Below are 26,235 nucleotides of genomic sequence, written 5' to 3' on the forward strand. Positions count from 1 at the left end.
TATCAATTTGTAAAACAAGACTTCCAATCCTTACTAGTTTTCCATATCAAATGTAAATAACTAGATCTAGATTCAATGTGAATCCAATGTAACAATACACTATCTAATTATAAACAATAAAATTTATAGCAAGTAGTTAGTCTATAACGGCACTAAGGTAAGTTTTTCCCCCCAAGTTGATTATTGAAATATGAACGTGTCTGTGACGTCATCAAGGTGTGGCGAGAACAAGATCTTTTTACACGAATGTGCTTAAAAACGGGAATCGGGAAGTTGTGTATAAATGGAACAAACACAACTAATAAACAAACGCCTAATGACAACACCCGTCTTTAGTCATGATACTAATGGTAATAGTGGCAGGTCCGGTCCGGCGAGGTCCGACCCCAGCATGACGTTGGTGTTGTTAGCCGGCTTGTGCCATCACATCCGGGCCGTCAGTCATCGAGCAGCTGCACCGCCTCCGCGTCATAAAGGCTCGCTTGCATGCGGACAGCCGCTAGTTGGCTAACGACATCGGCAGTTCGAGCTTCGTGGTCCGGGTTCCGCCACCTGGCACACATCTATCCGTCCCCCGAGGGAACAGCAACAGTTAGGGGAAGACTATTGAAACAAGTCACTGCTTTGTGGTAGAAATAATAATAAATAACAAAACTAAGCTGCTTTAAAAGTAGCCACTTTACGAACTCCGCGCATACGTAATTGCTTTAGCTTGTAGGCTAACTGTGCTAGCTCGAGGAGAAAGGCCGCCGAGTTGACACTTGCGTCGGTGAATTGAGGAGCAAGTGAAGCATCCTGGCACCATCACGCCTGGCCTTCATCGCTGAGACCATTAAGGGCATAATTTCAAGAGAGGATGGCTTTGAAAAGGATTAACAAGGTAAGATTATACTCGACAGCCATTAAGCGCTTGATTGCTTGCTTGCTTGCTATCTCGCTAGCTAAGTGCCGAGCTAGCTGGCTCGTCGCCCCTAGCTTCCCGGTCAAGCGTATGTCGTGAAACATGTTCGGTTGAGTTTTGAAACAGTCTTTGTAGTAATATATATTTGTTTTTAAGCACCGCACACATTAAATACCGATATAACTTTCATATACACCGCTAGGTTGTCGAGTGGTGGACACAAGTACAAATGTCGGATAGCATGCTAGCTGACGTGAGCAAGGAGGGAGGCCCGACATTCACTGCATACATCTTACATAAATATAAACACAAACATTTTATAAACACCGAGTTTATATGTGGTCGGGGTATGCCGTTAATGCCACACAGCAAAAGCAGGTGTTGTAACAATTTAGCAACAGTTCACACAAGCGTCGTTACCAGAAACCTTGAGTCATATTTCACCATGAGTGTGTTTTGCACGTCAGTGGTGTCCTCATGAAACATATCTCCGGTATGTTAAATTGCCCACGCCGCCTTAAATTGAAAAGACTGGCAAAGTAACATGGACTTACTCGAGGGACATACATTTTTAAATGGCAAAATGTGTTTACTGAAGGCCGGGTGGGGCAGCGGCCCCCACCTCGCTTTAAAATAGCTGTAGGCCTAAAAATAAAAAGCTGGTGTGTGTGTTACATATGGTTTGGTCTCATCCTGCTCCAACTGGTGCAGACCATAACATGTTTCCCTCCACACGTACTCTGAGCTCTTGAACTTGGAGGAGCTTTGTGGGAAAAATAGTTTGGCAATTGTTTGCATCAAGTACACAAAAACAGCAACAACTTGGCAGTTGTCATACCTGCCGTACCAATAACCCAAAACAACTTCATCTCGGACAGGGGTTCTCCAATGGGCTTATACCAAGACACATTTTCCAATGGTCACTAAGTCGTGACCCACTTTTGAAGCAAAGCAAAATAAAACATTCTTTAATTGACTTTTTTTTTTCTCCCGACGTTGATGGAAACTACTTTTGTGTGACACCCAACCAGTAGAGAACCGCTGACTTGGAACATCACCCATATTTGGTACACTGGGCTAGAAGTCAACTAATTTTGCCTTTAAACACAACTCAAGTTAGCGTAGCAGTTGGTTGGTGGAATTCTTCTCAAGCCGCTCGCCTCACCTGAAGTATTCTGGCGCGTCACGCCTTGAAAACCGCTGAGCTAAAGCTAAATTAGCGACTATTAAGAGCTTCCAAGGCAGACGTCCAAGACAGGGTTTCACATTGTTAGCCCCCAGACCCAAATTAGACCCAAATGTCTATTAAAATGTAAAATGTAAAGCCATAACATCGACAAACTAACAACAAAAGAACACAAAAGTCATTTTGCTTAACTGATTCAATCCCAGCCGTTTTTCTAAAGACAGCCCCACCGGTACCATAGCCATTTTAGAGGATCTTGACTGATCTTTCAAGGGACGTATAGAATATTGTGTTCTGGGGCTATAAAAACATGGAACTGGGGTTGGGTAGGGTATTTTTTAAAATATTGAATAAATATTTTTTTCAGATATTTAAATAAAACTTTGCACACATATTTGGCTGTGACTTTTGTCTAAATGCACTTTATGGGAAAAAATATGGGGCAATATAATATAACTGGGGTTGGGTAGGGTTGGGTCATAAAACGATATTTTTTTAAATATTGAATATTTCTTTTTCAGATATTTAAATAAAACTTTGCACACATATTTGGCTGTGACTTGTCTAAATGCACTTTATGGAAAAAAATATGGGGCAATATATTGTATATTGATATTCTACCTAAACATATCGGGATACAAGTTTTGGTCCATATCGCTCATCCCTAAGGTTGGGCGATGTGGACCTTAGTATGAAACAGTGTTTTGGGACTCCATATCGTTTTAAATTCAGCAGAGTCTTGTATAAAAAGCTTTTCCAATGAAAAGTAAGCTTGCCTATGGCACTCTGTTGAGGGTGCCCAAAGCAACCCAGTTGTAGCTGATTTCACAACATTAGACCACGAAGCAAAAATATGGTTGAGTTGCTCGACTACACGTCTGTACTACATCTGCTCTAACGAAAGCAAACCACTTCCCTATTACAGCTGTACCTCCATATTTGCCAACAATATTGACGTCTATGGTCTCCGTTTCTCCTCTCCCTTCAGCCATACTCATTTGCTCTCTCGTTTGCTCTGCTTTCTCCGTCGGCGCTGGACCATGCTAGGAAACGCGAAATGGCAATGCATCAATACAGTGCACCGCAACGGCAGTCACTGACGTCATGAAATCTATTCGTGATTTTGTATAATTGGCAGCATTTGTACCGGTGTATATAAAAAATGATCGCCCAATGTAGCCTCAATGGGGTACAAGCCAGTGCTTTGTTGTGCCAGACCCAAGCCTGGGAGAGTATAGGGTTGTCTGGAAGGGCATCCGATGTGTTTTTGGTTTGGCAAAATTTTTACAACTTAGATTAGCTGCAGCAAGACGGAGTACGTGTGTGAATGAGGGGGACCAAAGTGGAAGAGTGAGGTTACTGGGAGAAGAGCTACTGAAGGTGGATAATTTAAAGTACTTCAACAGTTCAGGACATTGGAGACTGTGAAAAGGAGGTGAACAAGTGTGTGCAGGCAAGGTGGAACGGGTGGAGAAAAATTGGAAAGGTATACAAAACTGTGTTGAGACCAGCCATGTTGTTTGGTCTAGTGCCATTGAGGAAAAGACAGGAAGCAGAACTGTAGGTAGCAGAGACGAGGATGCTGAGGTTCTCATTGGGAATGACCAGGATGGATAGGATCAGGAAGGAGTACATTAGAGGGACATTACATGTTAGAGGCCTTGGAGATAAAGTCAGAATGGACAGACTGAGATAGTTTGGACATGTCCAGAGGAGAGATGGTGATTATATCGGTAGAAGGATGCTGCGTTTAGAGCTTCCAGGTGGAGGAGGTTTATGGATGTAGTGAAGGAGGACGTGAGGGGAGTTGGTGTGTGAGAGACAGAATGCAGAAGACAGGGCTGGAGGGAGATCAACACGAGACTTCCAAGTGTCATTTAAGAATATACACATGTATATTTATTAAAGTAAGACTATCAGGCTTTTGCCATTTCAACACAAGTTGGGGAAATTCCAGCATTCTCACCAAAATGTTGCAGTTTTCTTCTCTAAGCCCCGCCCACCCAGAAATCAGATGGTTTTTAGTGTAAATGAAAAAATTTAAATGATAACACTACTTCCTGTAGTGGAAGGTAGTAGACTACCACCCGTATTTATTTATATAAATATTTGTATTATTGTGTATCAAGAACTGTTTCTAACATTTTTAGTCTTTAGTTGGCTGGTGACCGGGCCATGGTCTTGCCTGCCTCTTGCCTGAAGTTAGCTGGGATAGGCTCCAGCATACCACTGAAGCCCTAATGAGCATAAGCGGCATTAAAAATGACTGTTGGAGTATTTACAATGCCCAGTTATTTAAATTTTGAATATAGGTCCGTAACACATTAGAGTAATAGCTTTATTGTGGTTAATTTGTTCCAGACCCGACCGTTAGAAGTGGATTTCTACTAAGTATTCTATATTTCTATAAAAAAAAATCTTATAGTTGCACCATCCAAAACCTGTCTACAACTTTCTAAATGTATTTATTTAAACATTAAATAAACAAAACTGTTTCACCTTAACACCTGTAGTATTACCCAGTATTGTAGATATAATCAGAGATATAATGCAAAGTTTGATTTAAAATTAAAGTTAATAAACCAGGCATAAAAATGTATGTCAATTTTTACAAATTGCAGACCCTCCCATGCAGCCCACCACCACGGCTTCAAACAATTATAAGGCATTCACAAGACGTGATATCTGACCCCTTTTATGGAGTGGGGCCTGGGCTGCGACATGTAGCGACAGCTAGCCAAGATTGTCAGTGTTTAGCCAGGTGTCAGCATTGTGGCGAGTGACTGGTGAGTTGTGGACGACAGCAGCTCCTGTGTGAGTGTTCAGTTGTTAATTAAGTACATGGCGAGTCTCTCCTTGACCACTAACGGCCACATTATCGTACAATGGCGGTCACTAGGTGTCAGTAACTTGACATTGATGACGCAATAGCCAATGCAGGAAGTCAGTATGTCCAAGCTGTATCATGTCTACTACATGGTGTAATATCAGTATAAAATAGGATTATTTCATGTCTGGAGGGCTCTGAATAATGCTTTAAAAACCATTTAGGTCGTAAACGGAAAATATTCCATTTCTAAAGAAGGATTCCTGTGAAAATTCATTTTCACGTTTGAGACTGCAACCAATTAACTGTGATTAACAAGGATTACTGTACATACTCGTCCAGTCCGACTGTAGACACGGGGATGGATTTCTGCAGGCGCATGTAACGTTTTGTTTGTCAAACAACCCCCTTTTAAGAAGTTGAATCCTGAATTGATTTTTTTTTTTTAAACATTTTAGGAGCTTCATGACCTGGCTCGTGACCCCCCAGCACAGTGCTCCGCTGGCCCAGTGGGTGATGACAGTAAGGGTTTTTTTTCCTGTGTATCAGTTCTAGATAATACATAATGGGTGTTTTAAAGCAATATTTGCTAACGGCCCATACTCCCAGGCTTACATCTGCATTTATGTAATTACTTGGCACGTTTCATTCACACTGTGTGACCTTTGACCTTCTTCCTATCGGCAGTGTTTCACTGGCAAGCCACAATCATGGGACCTGTGAGTACCAACGTCCTTGCCCTGATATATTTGTGATGATTTTTATGTTGACAATGTGAAGCTGCTGACACGAGATGTGGATCTTTTTTTAAATGTCTTTCTTTCAGAGTGACAGTCCATATCAGGGGGGTGTTTTCTTCTTGACTATTCATTTCCCAACAGACTACCCCTTCAAACCACCCAAGGTAAGCTACAATCCACATCTAACAAATACAGCGTGCATTTCAACGCAGTGATAGGAAGTGCCAATGATGGATAAACGCGATAATGCATAGTAATGATGCAACCGAGAGCGTGACAAGCTGCCACAAATCGCCAAAGTAATGTAGCAGCTGAAGTATTTGCAGAGCCGCTACACCTACACCTCAATTCTTACAAGTACATTACTAATGAGGATGAGAAATAGCTAAGCTAAGACAGAGAAGCCATGCTAACGGCTAAGCTAGACCAAATGTATAGGTTTTTTTGACATTGGTACATTTTACCGGCATTATCACTGACTTGTAAACTACAGTAAACCTCGGATATATCGGACTCGGATATATCGGAAATTCGCTCACAACGGACAGATAAAAAGAACCGATTTTTCTGTAATGCATTTCCAATAAAAATTCATTGCATATATCGGATTTTTTATAACGGATTTCGCCTATTTCGGACAAAATCTCCAGTCCCGTTCCAAAGCATTTCCATTCAATTTCCCTCACATATATCGGATGGCCGCATCGTGGCGCTCCGATTCGCCAAATCGTGACAGGCCGCTATACGACGTCATTTGCAGCGTTGCCTGCGTGTCCAGGTACATTGGAAACATAGTCAAGGAAGTGCCTTTTTATAACGGATAAAATCCGATTTACGCATATACCGGATATAAATCCGATATATGCGTAAAACGGACATTTTCCGGTATACGCATATAACGGATTCCGCTTATATCGGACAAAACCAGTGGGAACAATTGAATCCGATATAGCCGAGGTTTACTGTAGTACAGACTTGACGGTTGAATGGCATATTACTCATCAAATCTGTACAAGCCTCATGTGACGTTGTGTTCAACTCGGAACTGTACATCAAATGTAGAGGTTCTGCTGTGTTCGTTTGAATGTTGTGTGCTGACGATACTGTATATGAACATACAGTACAGGCCAGACTGTATATGAACATACAGTACAGGCCAAACTTGTCAACCCACCTTCTCTTTCCGTCAACATTTACAGCACATTGGAGATGAGTGAACACGTGGAATTTTGAATTTCACACGTGTGTGAAATAACTCTAAATATGTTTAGATTCATCAAAGTAGCCACCCTTTGCGTTTTTCATAGCACTGCAAACCCTTGGGGTTCCTGATGAGCTTCATGAGGTCGTCACCTGAAATGGTTTTTCCTTGACAGGTGTGCATTGTCATGGTTACTTGGTGGAATTTCTTGCCTTATTAATGGTTTGGGGACCAACTTTGGCCTGTATTGTATTCATGCCACCCAAAAGCGAAAGTATATTTTGTAAATGCTAAAGGAAAAAAACAAACCAGTCGTCTGTGAACATTTTTCAGGTGGCCTGTCGTCCGTGGAGTCATACCTGACATTCCACTTGAAAGAATCAAGCTGATCTAACTGGCTCGGCATTAATCATCCCCTTTATTCCTTTGGCTCTCTGCAGGTTGCGTTCACAACAAGAATTTACCACCCAAATATTAACAGTAACGGCAGTATCTGTCTGGACATTCTCAGATCACAGTGGTCTCCAGCACTTACTATTTCTAAAGGTAAGATCACCAGGTGTCGTTTGCTTGATGAGGAAGTTGGAAGTGTAATAGGCTCTTTGTTGTGTTGGCTTGTTTACCAGGAAACTAACATTTCCTCATAAAACCATGCGTCATTGTGTTTGGCTCTTTCTAGAACAACACACCTAATGATTCTTCCTTCTCCCCCTTCTATCTCCGTGCAGTTCTTCTCTCCATTTGCTCACTCCTATGCGACCCCAACCCTGATGACCCCCTAGTGCCAGAGATTGCACGAATCTACAAAACGGATAACACCAAGTGAGTCTTCCTTTCGAATGTCCAGACAATGCAAATGAGAATGTACAGGGGCGTAACGTGCTTTCACTCCCAGGTACAATAAACTAGCTCAGGAGTGGACAGCCAAGTACGCCATGCTTTAGGCGGGGTAAGCGCCGCTGCATCTTGGCTGGCGCTCTGGGATTGATTGATTGATTGGATTGATTGTCATTTGTACAACTGATAGTGTTGACAAAGTCAATGTATGGGCTTTACCGAACATGTGACTTGGCATGGGCCGGTATGCCATTGTGACGCTGCCTTGCAATTATGTTTTCAAGGTATCTTAATTACAGCTATAAAGTGTTATTTTGAAATCTTTCTGAAAAGCATGAAAAAATTCGTCATTAAAAAAAATGTCATAGAATATGATGAAAGTGTGTAATTTAAAAGAAAACGTTTTTTTCTAATTGAATGCAGTCTACTCTGGCTATAAGTCAACGCATATTTTCTTAGAAAAATAATGCAATCAAGTGGCTCAAGGTCTTAACATAAGTCATTAAAAAAACCTTATAATATGTTATTTCATAGCGGTGAACATGCAGGTCACACTTTTCCGGGTCATTGATTGTTGCCAACCAAGACATGGTTAATGGGTGCTCGACCGCTTTCGCTTTCGGAATCACATGTCATCCATTGGTGACCCCTGACCTGAGCAATAGGACTACCAACAATGGCATGGCCGTACCGCGTACTGCTAACCAGGCAGGAGGTAAGGACGGTGCCATCTATGCCCGATTTTTGCCAACATGGCACGCGCCCGTGGTTTCAACACAACGAAGCCCAGTTTCGACTGTAGGGCGTTACACAGGACATGATAAAGTATTTCCACATAGTGGCTGCGTGGACCTTCACTTCCTCTCATATCGCAGGAACAGTATGATGGACAGACTTTTCCATACCGTGTTATACCTGGAACCTGGTAACCGGCCCATGCCTACGTGTGACTGATACTAATCTGTGTGTGTACCCGTGTATTTGCTCTTGTGCAGTAGTCGCGCTTGTCTTTCAGTCAGTTTCAGTTAAAAGAACACACACACACACACCCCGCCCTAGTTGACTTCCCCCGCCCATCTGTGAACCCAACAGTCGGGTTACAGAGCAGGACTTGATCTTTATCCTGGAATAACAAGTCATACAAGATGGAAAAATACCCAAATGATAGCTGCCCCGATCCAATTTTCCAGGGGTGGATGTAAGGGATTTAAGCTATTTGTCATACTGCATCAACAATGGTGTTCATCTGCGTAATTAAGTAGTTTATATTACATTTTATTGAATTAAACGGCCTATATCAGTGTTTTTCAACCTTTTTTGAGCCACGGCACGTTTTTTTACATTGGAAAACATCACTAAGTCTATAGGAGGAACGAGCTAGGTGTTGCCACACGGACCAATATTACATTGCTATGCCTTTACACCACAGACACAGTAGCCATGTTTACATGAGGAGTTTTTCTCTTTCCGAATGACTTTTCCGGAAACAATGGTATACATGGAAAGGAATATTCCAATCTCTTGTCTACATGCGTCGCTATAATCAAACAGAATAGTCAATGGGGCATGCCCAGTAAAACGTAAACATCAACATCACGTGATACCGACTTCCCCGAGTTGTTCTTTCACTTGTTGGAATAATTCCGTATTGCCAGTTTTTCGTTTGTCCAGTCTTGAAATTTAGTTTGGATCAAAAACAAACTTTCCGTAGCAGTCCAGTGCCGATTGCTGGCCTCCATTTTTAAAAGTGAAGAACATCTGGATCTGCGTGTTACGTCATATCTGAGCATGCGATATAAATTTAACCAGGAAAGGATCAAATTCAATCTTGCTAATATTTTATAATTAAACTGGGTACATGTTTTATATAGATATATATTTTCTTTTGACTTATGGACTTATGAATGGCGTAGAGAAGGGTTTAAATTCTGTTCCACAGATGGCGCTAATGCACACCAAAGCTGCTTGCCAACCGCCAATAAACAACAGAAGAAGAATGCACCCTGACAACTTTCCGTTTGAGCGGCTACAAGATACCTCGATCGGATTGGGGAAAGGAATATTCCACCCCTGTTAATCCCATTATATATTCATTGGGATTGGCACTATTCTTTCGGAATGAGGCGTATACAAAGGTTACATTCTTTCAGTTTGAGCAAATAAACCAAATGCAATTGGAATATTTGGGTCCACGTATACGTGGATATTGACATATTTGCAAATGATGATTAATAAATGTTAATTATAAAAAGTGATAATTGGATAATTCCTCACGGCACACCTGACAATTTCTCAAGGCACACTAGTGTGCCGCCGCACTGTGGTTGAAAATCACTGGCCTATATAATCAACTAAGTGCATTCCAAGTGGGATATTTCTTATTTTGAATGCAGAATAATAACTATAATATTGGGACATTTTAGGTGAGGCAACTTGTTGATGTACATAGATCCCTGCCTTTCAAAGAGGTTGCATTCTGGGACCACCAGCAAATGGCAAAACACGCGTAATTGATACATTTATTTTTGACACACACACATGCCTGCAAAAAACAACGCTGCCATCTGAATTGTTGACATTGACGTTTGCCTCTGCTTTTGCCCCCGATTTCTCATCGCTTGCCATAAAACTATTTGAATAGATATAGCTTCAGAATCCTCCCCTTCCCACTTGACTACAAACTGAAAAGATACCCACAAATTTTTGTTAGATATAATCCATGAAACGATGGATCGGAATGGTGTTGTGAGGCTGAAGTCGTTTCTCCAAGCCGGGTCTACGTAATCCACATTGCCTGTTGTAATTCCACTAAGGACTTCCTAAGGCCATCATACAATAACGTAGTCACCTTTGGCAACTCTTGAGTGGTTGACTGTCAAAGCTGGTGCTTCCAAGGCTGAACCTCACAACACACAACCATGGCGTGTTTTAAAGACCGCTGAACAAAGTGTGAAATCTCAACCAAAAAAACATGCAAACATCGTGGTCCATGTATGCATGCAGTACATCTTAACGGCATTATCACGTATTTATAAAAGATTACCGACTTGCGGTTAATTAAATCTTTTCTGGAAAAAAGTCCATTTTCCAACACATTATTTTATTTGACCAAAAATCGTGACTTTGCGGGTCTACGAATCCTTGGGATTGAGCCTAAAGTGTAAGTAGAACTGAGTAGAGTTGAAGTCAGGACTGGGAACCTATGGCTCGATGTCTGCACCTGGCCACTATAATAATAAAGTTACATTAATGCTAAGAAGTATTTTATTCATTCATTAGCTTCAGTGTAACATAATAAAAAAAGACTAAATCCAGTGTTTTAAAGTATTTTGTACAAACCAATAGAGATTTAGGAGGCATTGTACTTTGCATGCAAGGTTGTTCTTGCAAATTGTTGACGATGCTGAGTGTTGTGTCTCTGAAACAGATGAGGTGTTGTCAAAGTTGTATTTTGTAAATACAACAGTCGGTCTGGCAATGGCGCTCGGGTGCATGTACTAAAGTGAAAACCTGACAAACTTAATGCTAACCTCCTTTGTCTTTTCTCTTTGCAGGTACGCCAAAATGGCAAAAGAATGGACACAAAAATATGCAATGTGATGGCATGGTCTGGAAAAATGTTTTCTGTTTCAGACTGAAAATTTGAGGATTTTTTTTTCTTTTTCACTCTGGGTTTTTTTGTTTTTTTTTGGTTAATCAGCATTTTACACCCTCCTTCTTTCCCCCCACCTGTGCGCTAATAAGAAGATAGTGTTTGCTCTCAGGACATGCGCCAGTTTCTGGGAATTTTTCTATCTGGAGTTTAAAGTAACGTTGGTTGCAAACACCCACTGTGTGCATGAGCAATTTTGTTAATACATACACACACAAACAAATACATAGACCAGCGGGAAAGTTGTAATTCCCAACATCAAAATATGCTTGATTTTAATTTGACGAGAAGATTGATAGGAAAAATGCTGAAACTGGCTCGTGGCTCCTGTGAGCGTGTGTAGGATCGATGGCATCACAACCTCTTTCTGATCACTAGCATAGGAAACTATTACCCCAGGAAAGAAGCGTATCTTCTTCCACTATCGAGGCGTGTACAGAGAAAGCACTGCAGTCTATTCAGTGTTAAGGAAACAAAATATAAGTACCTCAATGTTGTATTTTATGCATGTTAATCAAGGTAGGCTACTATATCTGATGTTGCTGCAAGTTAAGAGCATTGTAAGGCCCAACACTTGGAAGAATTTGGTTCCCCTCCGAGGTGTTCTATTACTTTAATTTTTTATTTTTTTTCCATACTCTAGACGCCAGTAGACGAGCTCTTAGCTTACGCCCACTTGAACACTGTCTTCTTGTAGCCCTCAAAGTATTGATGCTAAGCCGATGGTTGATAATCAACTTGTGGCTCTGTTTTTAGTTTTCCCTTCAATAAAGTTACTTAAACCTTAACATTGTGGCTGTGATTTGTTGAAGTTTGGAGATAAAACGTATCCAGGAGCGTAAAAGACATGAGCGCCATGAGACGGGTATTTTAACATTACATGAGGTATTTTAACATTACATTTAGAAACATTGCTTTTATACATGAAAAAGCCGGTGACACACTAATTTCAGTCATCTTGCAGAGAGCTTTATGTATACTATGTATATTATATACATTGAAGATTATACTGTGTATATTTAACCTACCCTCCAGCTTCATACTGTGCAGTATGCTATTTTATGACCTAAGTAAGTCATATGTTGTAATATTAAAACGTAAAAACAAGTTTAGGTATTTTAAATATTTTCAAAAGCACTTTAAAAATGTGTTATTGCTGACCAAGGTGAACGTATAGAAACAAATGAGCAGTTACGATTATTTGCCTCAGAGCCGGATAAACTCCAGACAGAGAGCCTCTCTCCTGTAAAATTCAAACAATAACTTTTATTTCTGTAATGTAATATTTTATTTGTTCCCCTTGGCTCCCGCATCATGTTTTCGCTCTCCTTTTGTTGCGACATGGCAGATAGCATCCCGTCATGACGCCAGAGGAGACACGTGACAAGAATGACACGTGACGGGCTGCGTTACAATAGTGGTTGGAGTTACCCTCGTTGCCTTCCCATTGGCACTTGGTATGATATCGTGGCCGACGTCAAGTGAATGTGGAAGTATTAAATGCAACGCGCCTTCCCTTGTTCCCTTTCAATCATGGCTCTCCACTATAAATGGTAGGTTATGGCGACATACAGCTTGCAAATAAAAATAGTTGCCGATTATTTTATTTTAAATTATTCCATATTTGAATTTAGCCCGCTCCCTGGTGTAGATCTCACGTTCACTTCAGCTTATTCGATAAATGGATCGACACTCATGATGGCGGCGGGGATTACCCCGAGGGCAAGTGCCTTTCGGAAGCCAACAAGGGCAACTCAACTTCCATTGGGACGCAGCCAAGGCTAGTGGCGGATTGAGGAGGAGCCTCCGAATGCCCGGCCTTCGTCGGATGGGTCGGCTGAGTCCTTCAAACCATAAACATGTGATTCAGAGTGGTTCCAGGCGACTCCTGATGACGTATTTTGTGTGCGGCGAGCTCTTGTCAGCTGACTACCCGTCATACGATAACACCAGAAGCAACTGCCGACACCAAAACGTTAGTTCTAAACGTTCAAGTTCCACAAGCAACGAATGAAGGCAATCTAACGTGACAGCAATGATTCAGCGCGTCTTCATTTGCGTCCTTTTATCATTGGCGCCACTTCTGGAAGTTTGGAGTCAACCTCTTCAAAGTCTGGACGGCCTATGGAGCTTGTGGAACTCCAACCAGTCCTTGTCGCTCCCCGCCCGGGTGCCAGGCTGCGTCCACTCGGCTTTGCTGCAGCGAGGCTTCATCCAGGTGACGAACCACTCATGACGATGGTGTTGTATTTCGAACATTTACTCAATGTTACAAAAGAAAACGCCTGCTCGGGAAGTATTTATCCTTACACGAGCAAGGCACATTTTTTTTGTAGATTTTATGTTTGTGTCCGTATATTTTATATTGCAATAGATATGACCTCCCGGTGAGTTAAATGTAAAACATGTCATCTAAACATTTTATGTGTCTTTCAGGACCCATACTTCCGGTTCAATGACCTGGCTTATCAGTGGATCTCTCTGGACAACTGGACCTACGTGACCACATTTGCCGTGTCCGACCAGCTGAGGTCCGTGAAGTCCACCCTGTAGTCTCCCCAGAACGCTTCAGCTTCAGAGCGGAGTTTCTAACTGCCAAATGTGATCACAAACAGGTCCAAGCAGGAAGTGCTCCTCATCTTCGATGGCGTGGACACGGTAGCGTCAGTTTGGCTCAATGATGTATTCGTTGGCCGCACTGACAACATGTTTCGCCAATATGTGCGTGGATCAAGTGAGCAGCTCACCATCCTCTCCACGACGTGCACTTCATACGTGTCCATCTGCTGTTCATGTTAAGTTCTTCCCCGTGGGAAAGCTGCTGAAGGAGGAGGAGAACGTGCTGAGGGTGGACTTCCTGTCTCCAGTCTTGTACGCAAACGAGAGGAGGAAAGCTCATTCTGCCTACAGAGTTCCTCCCGAGTGTCCTCCGGATGTTCAGAAGGGGCTGTGTCACGTCAATTTCATCAGGAAGGTTAGTTTTACAGTTTACTCCTGGCTCTTGACGTGGACAAAGTTTTTTTTTCGGGGACATAATGTACATTTTACCTTTGACATCAACGAGGCTAAAGTAGTGTCTGTACTTCCATTTGGCAAACGCTGTTTGAACGTGCTCTAAACACCCGCCCACCCCATAAGTTCTCTGATTGGCTGAAGACGCAATTTTACTGAACCTTAGCCAATCCTCATTGCTTATGTGCTCTAAACACCCTCCCACACGAGTTCTCTGATTGGCTGAAGACGCAATTTTACTAAACCTTTAGCCAATCCTAATTGCTTATGTGCTCTAAACACCCGCCCACTCACTGATTGGCCGAATACGTAATTTTACTAAACCTTAGCCAATCTAATTGCTTGTGTGCTCTAAACACCCGCCCACTGAAGTTCTCTGATTGGCTGAAGACGCAATTTTACTAAAATCTGAGCCAATCATCATTGCTTATGTGGTTATCTCCCCCTCCGTTGTCGCTCTGCAACTATCTCACCGCTGCAGATGAGTTATGAAGTCGGTGATATATTTTTAGGCGGCATCAATAACGTGCAGTAACGGGGTGTCAAAAATGGTAACGGCGTTATGCTGACAGTAAAAGTAATTAGTTAAATTACCCGTTATTATGTTATTCATTCAGCATTCCGATACTTTGGAAAGTCTTTTTAAGCAAATGAGGGATGTTTGTACGCCTCTAGACGGTAGTTTATGGTCCAGTTGCATTTTCAGAAGTCTAGAGAAGTTGTTGTTTTTTGGTGGACAAAATGGTGGACATGTACACGAGGTGAACTCATTCAGCTAGAAGGGTCACAGGACAAATTTATATATTTTAATACTAGACAGTGTTCATATGAGTACTGCCATGTTTTGCCGCAGGAACAGAGCTCCTTCAGCTGGGACTGGGGCCCGTCCTTCCCCACCATGGGGCTGTGGAAAGGAGTCCGGCTGGAGGCCTTCGATGCAATGCGGCTGGTCCAGTTTTCAGCTGTCCCCCTTTACAGTACAGCAAAGCTTATCATCATCATTTGTTTTGGGCTGAAGTACATAATAACAATAACAATCTCTTTCCGTGTTCCAGACACAAGCCTCTCTCAGTGGACCCTTCAGGTCGAGCTCCTCATGGAGGCGCTGCGGCCGACACATGCCAAGATCACGCTCACCGTCCCTGAGCTGCTGTCACAGCGGACGCTCCCCTCTCGGTTTCTTCCGGGGACAACCAAACAAATCTTCACTTTGCATATCAACACGGTGTGTATGTGTTTTTTTTGTATGTGTGTTTGGAACTACATACAATCTGTAAACATCAACAACTGTCCTTCCGCCCGCAGAGTAGTCCCGTCAGGCTGTGGTGGCCCAACGGCCTCGGCGAGCAACCTTCATACCGCCTCCTTGTCACGGTGTCGTCTCAGGACGGATTGTTTCTCCTGGACCGAGAGTCAAAGGTGAGAGGCCTTCATTATACTGGACACTTCATTAGGTACACCTGCATCATCTAATGCAGGGGTGCTCATTAAGTCGATCGCGATCTACCGGTCGATCGTGGAGGTGGTACTGGTCGATCGCTGGTCGATCGCGGCGTGACATTAAAAAAATATCATCCTAGCATCAATGCCGTCACTTGATTGATATACAGGAGAGCCATTCAGATGACAACTGAATGTTGCCCTTCGGGCGACCAATCAAATCAAACAACGTCTCTAAGTGCAGCAGAACTTACGATGTCAGCCTATCATCCATCCCCGTTACTTGATTGACATACAGGACAACCAGTCAGATGACAACTGAATTTTGACCTTTAGGTCACCGCTCATGCGTAAACAACGATGCAAAGTGCTAAGCTAGTCGGCGAATTGCGTCAGATTTCAAGCCCTCGCTAAAGTTTATGGTCACTAAAATGAGTGGAGGAGCTGGACCAAGTAAAAAGGCAAAAACATATCACTTCCATACGGAATGGGAGGTGGACTTTTTTTTCACAATGTCTTTTTCGAAGTGCGTTTGCCTCATATGCCATTCTACCATCGCTGTACCAAAGAAGGGAAATGTGGAGTAATGTGGAGGTAATTACAAAAAATGTTAATTGTTAATTATGTGTGTTTTGCAATATTGGCTCATTTGGTTATGTAAGGTACATCAACATACATTGTACGTACAAATAATCCTCAATACATTTGAAAATAAATAGATGTTTTGCATTTTTGTAGTGGGTAGATCATTTTGACTCGGTCATTTTAAAAGTAGCTCGCATGCTGAAAAAGTGTGAGCACCCCTGATCTAATGAGACCCCATACAAGAGCTGTGTCAACTATGAGACAGACTCGTCATGTTTTGTTGAGTCCACAGCAGAGGGAAACCCTTCCCAAGGTGTACCTAATAAAGTGTATTTAAGGAAGCCCAAATGGGCGGAGCCGTAAGGACTAAAGCACAATGCCAAGAGGATGAATGTCGTCCAAAGCCGTGTGATCCCAACTCCTTTTGTACAGGTGTATTTCCGCACAGTTGAACTCATCCAGGAGCCCATTCCCGGCTCTCCTGGCCTGAGTTTTTATTTCCGCATCAACGGGAAGTCAGTTTTCCTGAAAGGCTCCAACTGGATCCCAGCGCACGCCTTCCAGGACCAGATCACGCCTGACGTGTGAGTGCTTTGTTAAGTGCTCTTTGTGTAAAATATGTTCCCTAATCATTTGACGTGTTTTTCCAGCTTGAGGAACTTGCTGAAGTCAGCGGTGGACGCCAACATGAACACGCTGCGAGTTTGGGGAGGAGGAGTTTATGAACAAGATGTCTTCTACAGTTTGTGTGACGAGATGGGACTCATGGTAACTACACAGAAGAAACATTTAAAAAAGGTCTAAACTGAAGTCAGTGCACAGACACATAAAGTACAGTGGAACCTCGGTTAGTGTCCACCCCGCTTAGCGTGTTTTTTGGTTAATGTCAAAAATTGACCCCACGATTTTGCCTCCTTTTTGCGTGCATTCTCTGCTTAGTACACTGCATGAGTCCATCTGTATTCCTAATGTAGATTTTTTTTTTTTTTATTAGAACATGACCTGCCTTGGCGGCACGGCGGTCTCATGGTTAGCGCGCAGATCTCACAGCTAGGAGACCAGGGTTCAATTCCACACTCGGCCATCTCTGTGTGGAGTTTGCATGTTCTCCCCGTGCATGCGTGGGTTTTCTCCGGGTACTCCGGTTTCCTCCCACATTCCAAAAACATGCTAGGTTAATTAGCCACTCCAAATTGTCCATAGGTATGAATGTGAGTGTGAATGGTTGTTTGTCTATATGTGCCCTGTGATTGGCTGGCCACCAGTCCAGGGTGTACCCTGCCTCTCGCCCCAAGACAGCTGGGATAGGCTCCAGCACCGCCCGCGACCCTCGTGAGGAAAAAGCGGTAGAAAATGAATGAATGTCCTTCCTTGTTAGCATCCTGTTAGCTAGCAAACAACATGGCAACCATGTCGCCCGTCTATGATGTCATCAGCAGTTGGCTCTCAGAAATGCTAACACAAAAGTTTTACAACCTTAAATCCTGTCAATTCCTCATATATATGTATTTAGTTATGTCGACTATAACTGTCAATTTACAAAAACATGTTTTGTGTTAACATTTTCATTGGATTTCCATGATTTCCTCTGGGGAAAAATGTATTTGGATAGCATCTGTCAGTCCTCCTGAAGCAACTTAATGATGCTAACGAGGTTCCACTGTCCTGCACGGGGTACTTAGAAGATGACATGCCCTACTATCAATGTTACACTCGTTCCCATACATTCATTTATTCATGGCGGGGAAAAGGCCATTTAATATAGAAATAGGGAACTCGTGTACTTTGGAGACCTTTGTTGTACAATTCTGGAGTATTTTGGTCTTTTAGGTGTGGCAGGATTTCATGTTTGCTTGTGCGACGTATCCAACAGAGGAGGACTTCATTGGCACCGTCAGAGAAGAAGTCATCCAACAGGTGAGGGAGTCGCTCGCTGCCCCTCAAGCACTGGCTAGCGTATTTTCCAGACTACGAATCCCCCCCGTTAGTGGAAGCACATGTGTCATGTTTTCTCGCCTGGCGTCGGGGAGAAGGCTCTGCAGCATTTGCTGTAGAACAACCAGGTTTAGAGACAGCTACTTCCCCCTGGCCATCAGACTGCTCAATGCCAAATCAACCCCTCTACCTGCCCACACGCACACGCAAATGTGGCCCGCAGGACACTAGTTTGAGGCCCCCGCCTTGATAGGAAAGTTTAATGTTAGTGCAGCCCGCGCAAGTTTGATATGGATGCTGTATGGTATCATGTACCCAGAAAAAATTATTACGTTTGATTCATGTTCATGTTAAAGGCTAAATAACTGTTAATAGTTATCCTCCCTATCCGTGTGGAAGTGGTAAGTTTTTGGCTATTTAAGTTTAAAGGAAATAACTTGAAGGCTACCGTTTAGGTCGCTAGCTCTCTAGTTTGCGAGTTAGCATGTGTCTCAAGACCCTGCAGTTGCGCAATATGTTGTAAATAAAAAGAGTATAAATGTGACTATAGTCGTGTTTTGTCATGTCTACAGGGCTCTAATAATGCTTTGTTCATTTTAATCTGAAAAAAATCATTTGTCTACCCACCAACAATATGTGCTTTCTTAAGTTTTTATTATTTGCCATTTTATTATTATTATTATATTTATTTATTCATTACTGACTGATTGATTTTCTTTATTCTTGATTTGTTTATTTATTTTTCATCTTATTTTGTGTAGAAAAATAAAAAGTCAGATATTTGAGAACAGTGGAATGTTTTATCAGAGCTTTTATTGTTGAAAATTGGAACCAAAGCAAAGTTTATTCATTTTTCTGTTTTTAATAAATGCGTTTTTTTTTTTTTTTTGTAAAACCTGATGCGGCCCAGTCTCGCCCAGACCCTAGCTCCAGTGGCCCCCAAGTAAATTGAGTTTGAGACCCCTGCTTTAAATGATTATTATTTATTCTAAATTACTTGTACAAATTACTGTTCATATTTGATGTCATCTATTTATTCTCCACATTATTATTTATTATTATACGGCAGCCAGACAACGACATTTCGTTGGCAATTTCACTGCTGTGTTATTGTGCAATGACAATAAAGAAGATCTATCGATCTATCGATTGCAATATTCAACACATTCCGGAACCCACACCCGGAAAGGCAACATGCAGTACGTGGGAGGCGGAATAGGCGAAATCGACTACTTTTTTTCCTGTACATTTACGACATTAGTCTTGTAATATTGCTACTTTTTTCTCCTAAATGTATGTATGACAAATTTCTGACTTTTGTTCTGGACTTTATTCTCGAAATCTCACATTATTTGAATACTCCGTTGTAACGGGCATCGCCTGAGACAGCTATGAAAAGGAAGAGCTACGCTCTATTTTCCCTCCAACGCGTATGACATGTAATATTACAAATTTTTCCTGGAGTTCTACGACTTTATTCGCATAATTGCTGACTATTTTCCCTGTAAATTTTTGTTAATTCTTGAAAATGTACAACTTTATTCACATAATATTCTGATAAATCTGGGACTTTATTGTGAATTTACAACTTTATTCTTGTAAATGTTATTACTTTTATTCTTATTTCCAACTCTTTCCTCACCTGAAACGTTGCTTTTATTCACAGGTTTGGCGTCTGAAGTCTCACCCATCCATCATCGTTTGGGGCGCAAACAATGAAAACGAAGCAGCGCTGGCGACAAACTGGTTCGACATCCCACCCTGGCAGAGGCAGACGTACCTGAAAGACTACGTGACGCTGTACGTGGACAACATCATGGCTGCGGTCAAGGAGGTTGGGAAGAACTGAATCTCGGCGAGATTTGCATCCCAGCGAGAGATGCTGACAGGTCACCGTGTCCCGCAGGAGGATCCCAGCCGTCCTTTCCTGATCTCTAGTCCGACAAACGGAGCACAGTCGGAGCGTGAAGGCTACGTGGCGGCCGATCCCTACGACCCCCACTATGGCGACACCCACTTTTACAGCTACCGCCACGACTGCTTGGACTGGCGGGCTTTCCCTCGGACACGCTTCGCCTCCGAGTACGGCTTCCAGTCCTGGCCTTCTTTCTCCACACTGCAGCCGGTAAATGGCTTCATTTGCATATTTGTTGGCGACACGGCGGTCGTGTGGTTAGCGCGCACAGGGTTCAATTCCACCCTTGGGCATCGTTGTGTGGAGTTTGCATGTTCTCCCTGTGCATGCGTGGGTTTTCTCCGGGTACTCCGGTTTCCTCCCACATTCCAAAAACATGCTAGGTTAATTAGCCACTCCAAATTGTCCATAGGTATGAATGTGAGTGTGAATGGTTGTTTGTCTATATGTGCCCTGTGATTGGCTCGCGACCAGTCCATGGTGTACCCCGCCTCTCACCCCAAGACAGCTGGGATAGGCTCCAGCACCCCCGCGACCCTCGTGAGGAAAAAGCGGTAGAAAATGAATGAACGAATGAATGCATATTTGTCTTGCAGTTTTTCACTCCAACCGTTAGAGGGCAGCGTATAAAGTTGGTACTATTCAAATCAAATCAACTTTGTAGAGCACTTTTCCTGCAAAGACGTGCAACACAAAGTGCTTTACAGAATTTAAAACAATTACCACAATTAAAAGGAAAAACAATTACTTAGAAAGCCCCTCCCTTCCACCCTCCATACTAGACACACACACACACAATCACACACAGTAGGGAGACATGGCATGGCACTGAGGATCAAGGAAACACCACCTGGCGTGCCATCGGGGGACCAACACCCGGGTCCCCCGACTCCGACAGACGGGCGGACCCCCACATCAAAGGGAGGAACCCCAGCCGGCCGGGTCAAAGGGACCCAAGGATGGCACCCACTCAGCAGACCCGACACAGCCCCCAGTGTGGAGGACCCCCTCTGAGGAAACACTGGCGTTAAAAGCTAAAAACTAAAAGCATAAAATAAGACTAAAAAGATAAAAACATAAGAAAAGTTTAAAAATATGAGTTAAAAGCCTGATTAAAAAGGTGTGTCTTTAATCTTTTTTTTTTTTAATATCAACAGTCTCTGCAGTCCTGAGGCTCTCCGGCAGGCTGTTCCACAGGTGGGGGCCATAGTGGCTAAATGCTGCCTCACCGTGGGTTTTCATCCTGGGTTTTGGTATTGTTAAAAGGCCAATGCCGGAGGACCGCAGGGTCCGCGGGGGTTGATATGGTAAAAGCAGATCAGATAAATTACAAGGTGCCATTTAGGCCGTTAAGACGTTTAAAAACCAGTAAGAGAATCTTAAAATCCATCCTGAAGCGGACGGGGAGCCAATGTAGCCACTTTAAAACTGGTGTAATGTGCTCCCGCCGCCTGGTCCTGGTACTAAAGGCGTCAGCACTTTGGCGTCTGGGTGGAGCAACCTTCAAATGTGGGAGTTCCCTGTCAAATATGGCCTCTTAACAGAGTAGATTTTTAATAATACAAAAAATTAAAATCCACTTAATCCGATCCAGAAAGCCAAATTGTTTTCCAATGATATTTATTCCTGAATCCTATTGAGATGCTCTTGGTCTCTGGATGGTGCAGGTCTCCGTTCCAGAGGACTGGAGCTACAACAGCACCTTCTCCTCCCACCGCCAGCACCACCTGGATGGCAACCAGCAGATGTTAGAGCAGGCTGCCATACACTTCAACCTGCCCAACTCCAGCCAGCCCCTCCGGAGGTTTAAAGACACGCTCTACCTGACGCAGGTTGGCTCAACTGTTCCGCTGCAGTCCTGCGGGGGGCAGTAATCGTCACTACAAACAAACTCGTGTTACGTTTCCAGGTGATGCAGGCTCAATGCGTGAAGACTCAGACCGACTTTTACCGCCGTAGCCGCAGCGAGATCGTAGATGGCAAAGGCCACACCATGGGCGCCCTCTACTGGCAGCTCAATGACATTTGGCAGGCGCCCTCTTGGTCCTCCATTGGTGAGCGAACATCTCAAGGGCTCCATGCCCTTGAGCCAACGCCAACGCTTCTTCACGCGGGTGAGACTCCTGACTTCCTGTTTGTTCCCTCCGCTCCCTGTAGAGTTTGGCGGGAAGTGGAAAATGCTGCATTATTTCGCTCAGGACTTCTTTGCCGACATTCTTCCTGTTAGCTTCGAGGATAGCGACACGCTGTTCATCTACGCCGTGTCGGATCTAAGTCGAGAGATTCAAGTCAGAGCTGTGGTATGTTTCTTTAATTATCCATCATGGTCCAAAATCCACAAAAAAAAACAAACAGGAATATTTTTACTTCAGCCATTGCCGCGATTTTTCAAAATGAATAAATTAATAATATAATATTATTTGTCCAAAAATATTGTTGGCCTAAATCAGGGGTCTCAAACTCAATTTACTTGGGGCCACTGGAGCTCAGGTCTGGGTGAGACTGGGCCGCATCAGGTTTTCCAAAAAAAAACAAAAAAAACCTGCATTTATTAAAAACAAAAAAATAAAAAAAACTTCGCTTTGGTTCCAATTTTCTACAATAAAAGCTCTGATAAAACATTCCACTGTTCTCAAATATCTTACTTTTTATTTTTCTACACAAAATAAGATGAAAAATAAACAAATCAAGAATAAAGAAAATCAATCAATCACTAATAAATAAATAAATATAATAATAATAATAATAATAAAACGGCAAATAATAAAAACATAAGAAACCACATATAGTTGGTGGGTAGACAAATGATTTTTTTCAGATTAAAATGAACAAAGCATTATTAGAGCCCTGTAGACATGACAAAACACGACTATAGTCACATTTATACTCTTTTTATTTACAACATATTGCGCAACTGCAGGGTCTTGAGACACATGCTAACTCGCAAACTAGAGAGCTAGCGACCTAAACGGTAGCCTTCAAGTTATTTCCTTTAAACTTAAAAAGCCAAAAACTTACCACTTCCACACGCATAGGGAGGATAACTATTAACAGTTATTTAACCTTTAACATGAACATGAATCAAACGTAATCATTTTTTCTGGGTACATGATACCATACAGCATCCGTATCAAACTTGCGCGGGCCGCCCTAACATTAAACTACTTTCATATCAAGGCGGGGGCCTCAAACTAGTGTCCTGCGGGCCGCGTTTTGAGACCCCTGGCCTAAATTAAGCATCTTCAAGCGTACAAGGACTAACTGAACTAAAAGAACCGTAGTTTACACTGGCCACTAGGTGTCACCAGTAACACGCACCAGACTACAACAAGTTATTCCAGGTTTGAATTACACTACTCACAACAGGCACCAACATAACAATCATCATAATCATAACACAGGCTACTGTGGACGGACTCCAGCTAAAAGTCAACTGAAGCCCCAATCCACACGTCCAGAACACATGCAAACATGACTCTTATGTCTCATTTTCTCTGACTGTATCTACCATACTGGGTAATATAAGTGTCAATGTGACTATAGGGGTGTTATTGTATTTCTAGAGGGCTCTAACAATATTCATTCATTCATTCATTTTCTACCGCTTTTCCTCACGAGGGTCGCGGGGAGTGCTGGAGCCTGTCCCAGCTGTCTTCAGGCGAGAGGCGGAGTACACCCCGGACTGGTGGCCAGCCAATCACGGGGCACATATAGACAAACAACCATTCACACTCACATTCATACCTATGGACAATTTGGAGTGGCCAATTAACCTAGCATGTTTTTAGAATGTGGGAGGAAACCGGAGTACCCGGAGAACACCTACGCATGCACGGGGAGAACATGCAAACTCCACACAGAGATGGCAGAGGGTGGAATTGAACCCTGGTCTCCGAGCTGGGAGGTCTGCACGCTAACCGCGAGACCGCCGTGCCGCCCGCTCTAACAATATGAAAAACACTATTTAGAAGGTCATAAACAGGTTTTTGTGCCATTTGGTTTTTAAATAAGGAATGCTACTTTGTAGAAATGAATTTATCACAACCATTAAACCGTGATAAACGAGGGATTATTATTCTAGTAGTGGTAGTAATAGGCTGTATTTATAAATATTGCTATCTTCTATGGCGCTTATGCTCATCAGGGTCACAGGGGTATGCTGGAGCCTATCTCAGCTGTATTTTGGCGCAAGGCGGCGTACACCCTGGAGTGGTCGCCAGCCAATCGCAGTTGTAAATATATATATATATATATATATATATACAGTATATATATATATATATATATACAGTATATATATATATATATATATATATATATATATATACATATGAGAATTATAAAATATGTATTTTACATTATATCAACCCTGCTTCTGGCTCAAAGACAGCTGGGATAGAATGGAAATAAACAAGCTGCATTTGCTGTGTTTGCTCCGTCAGGTGTACGTGTACAAGTGGAGCGATCCTGATCCTGTTTGCACCCTGAAATCCAAGCTGCTTCTCATCCCAGGAGGAAGTGCGATGACGGTGTTTCAACAGCCAATCAGCACCCTGCTCGCAGGATGCGCTGGCTGCACCCGCCTGGACTGCCTCCTCACCTTCCAGTTGGAGGACAGCAGGGGGCAGCAGCAAGGGCCCTCCAACCACCACTTCCTGTGCTCGCTCAAAGATGCTCGGGGCCTCCGGCGGCCCAACATCGTGGTAAGTCGTGGTAAGGCGATTTGTTTATTTAGGTGTACACTTTTAATGTGGTGCCGCGTGTTCCCTGCAGGCCAAAGTGCAGGTAGATAAGGAGGGATTGGTTGTCCAGCTCCGATCCGCCGCCGTTGCTCCTTTTGTGTGGCTTGACGCCAGAAATATTCCTGGACGCTTCAGCTCCAACGGCTTCCTGATGCTTTCCAGGAACAGGACGGTGGTTTTTCACACATGGAGACCCACCAGTGTTGCAGAACTCTCCAGATCCCTCACTGTCACGTCTTTGAGTGACATTTATTCACCTTGATCCACTTGGTGAAGAGATGGCGTTAACTTGGTGGCGGTGGGCACCCATGCACATTTTTTGTGTTACCGTGAATTGTATAGGATCGCAAAATCACTTAATTTATACCATTTTAGGCTCTCATACATTGCTGAACACAGTGGTGGGAGGGACTAGAGACTACTTAATGACTTCATGCCCCCACACCCCCTTTTTTATACAATATATGTACATATACTTTACACAATCCCAGTATAAATAATTTCTACTCTATTACGCTGTGGTAGACTTCTTCAGTCTCTGCAAAGCGCACCAAACTTCTGCTAAATCTAAAAACACGATCATTCACGTTGAGCAGCTGTGGGGAATTAGCGCCCCCCTGTGGTGTCTGTGCACCAACAATCGTTGAAAGGGCCTTACTTTGGTGTTGAAGCTAGCACCGCTCACTGGCTATCGTGCCTGACTTATTCTTCGAATAGGTCTATCTTTATTACCTTTCTTCTGACAACGTCTTGATCCATTGACAGCGCTTTGGCCGGCTAGAAGTGTAATTCTCCGCCAAAACGCTAGGGGTAGTGTTTTGCTGAGCGCGATCAACCGGAGCTTCCCCTCCACTCTGACTAGCCAGTTAGCTTCCGGTTTAGTAGTCCAATGGAGACAACAACGACTTCCACATAAAAGTGACGTATTTTATTGGTATTCATATTTGTGAACTTATTCGCTCTTCACTTTGTACTCCGTTGTTTTCTTTTGTTTGTTATGGCGGACATTTTGGCGCTTCCACGAGAGGGAATCACAATGTCAAGTTCATGGCGTCATCGTGCGTTGACCACCAGCTGCCACTAGAGGGCGACAACTCCCCCAGCACTCACGTGTTATTTTGCAAACTTGCAGCTGTTCGATTAGCAGTCAACGTTAGCACTTGGGCCATTTGTTAATGTGACACGTTCTTTTTTCCCCCACTTCTCTGCGCGTGCGTGTGAGCATTCCAGGTGTGGAGGGGCACCCAGTGGAAAGGGAGAGG

At 43.1% G+C, this 26,235-nt stretch overlaps 2 protein-coding genes across 3 annotated transcripts; both read left to right on the forward strand.

The window, feature by feature from the left end:
* Window positions 1–431: 431 nt before the first annotated feature.
* Window positions 432–12,132, forward strand: LOC131132182 (ubiquitin-conjugating enzyme E2 D3-like). The gene is made up of 7 exons (XM_058077575.1): window positions 432–880; window positions 5,373–5,436; window positions 5,602–5,633; window positions 5,741–5,818; window positions 7,296–7,401; window positions 7,584–7,677; window positions 11,247–12,132. The coding sequence occupies exons 1-7, from the start codon at window positions 857–859 to the stop codon at window positions 11,290–11,292; spliced, it is 444 nt and encodes a 147-aa protein (XP_057933558.1). The 5' UTR covers window positions 432–856; the 3' UTR covers window positions 11,293–12,132.
* A 919-nt stretch (window positions 12,133–13,051) lies between these two features.
* Window positions 13,052–25,248, forward strand: manba (mannosidase, beta A, lysosomal). 2 transcript variants are annotated; one of them, XM_058077525.1, is made up of 17 exons: window positions 13,052–13,562; window positions 13,781–13,875; window positions 13,960–14,065; window positions 14,145–14,318; window positions 15,210–15,333; window positions 15,412–15,581; window positions 15,662–15,775; window positions 16,814–16,965; window positions 17,032–17,149; window positions 18,212–18,298; window positions 19,983–20,150; window positions 20,223–20,441; window positions 21,899–22,063; window positions 22,141–22,285; window positions 22,389–22,531; window positions 24,674–24,934; window positions 25,005–25,248. In XM_058077525.1, the coding sequence occupies exons 1-17, from the start codon at window positions 13,380–13,382 to the stop codon at window positions 25,233–25,235; spliced, it is 2,655 nt and encodes an 884-aa protein (XP_057933508.1). In that variant the 5' UTR covers window positions 13,052–13,379; the 3' UTR covers window positions 25,236–25,248. The 2 variants fall into 2 exon arrangements, with proteins under 2 accessions (XP_057933508.1, XP_057933509.1); XM_058077526.1 differs by lacking the exons at window positions 13,052–13,562; window positions 13,781–13,875 and having other exon boundaries at window positions 15,412–15,585.
* The last annotated feature ends 987 nt before the right edge of the window (window positions 25,249–26,235 follow it).

The sequence above is a fragment of the Doryrhamphus excisus genome, chromosome 7 (assembly GCF_030265055.1).
Source record: "Doryrhamphus excisus isolate RoL2022-K1 chromosome 7, RoL_Dexc_1.0, whole genome shotgun sequence".
NCBI lineage: Eukaryota > Metazoa > Chordata > Actinopteri > Syngnathiformes > Syngnathidae > Doryrhamphus > Doryrhamphus excisus.

What these genes read in the sequence shown, in the direction of transcription:
- LOC131132182 (XM_058077575.1), top strand. Translation starts at nt 857, where the DNA reads ATGGCTTTGAAAAGGATTAACAAG. An exon ending in TGGCCCAGTGGGTGATGACA is followed by an intron (nt 5,437 to 5,601) that starts GTAAGGGTTTTT and finishes TCCTATCGGCAG; the next exon opens with TGTTTCACTGGCAAGCCACA. An exon ending in ACCCCTTCAAACCACCCAAG is followed by an intron (nt 5,819 to 7,295) that starts GTAAGCTACAAT and finishes GGCTCTCTGCAG; the next exon opens with GTTGCGTTCACAACAAGAAT.
- manba (XM_058077525.1), top strand. Translation starts at nt 13,380, where the DNA reads ATGATTCAGCGCGTCTTCATTTGCGTCCTTTTATCATTGGCGCCACTT. An exon ending in TCATGGCTGCGGTCAAGGAG is followed by an intron (nt 20,151 to 20,222) that starts GTTGGGAAGAAC and finishes CGTGTCCCGCAG; the next exon opens with GAGGATCCCAGCCGTCCTTT. An exon ending in TCCGGCGGCCCAACATCGTG is followed by an intron (nt 24,935 to 25,004) that starts GTAAGTCGTGGT and finishes TGTTCCCTGCAG; the next exon opens with GCCAAAGTGCAGGTAGATAA.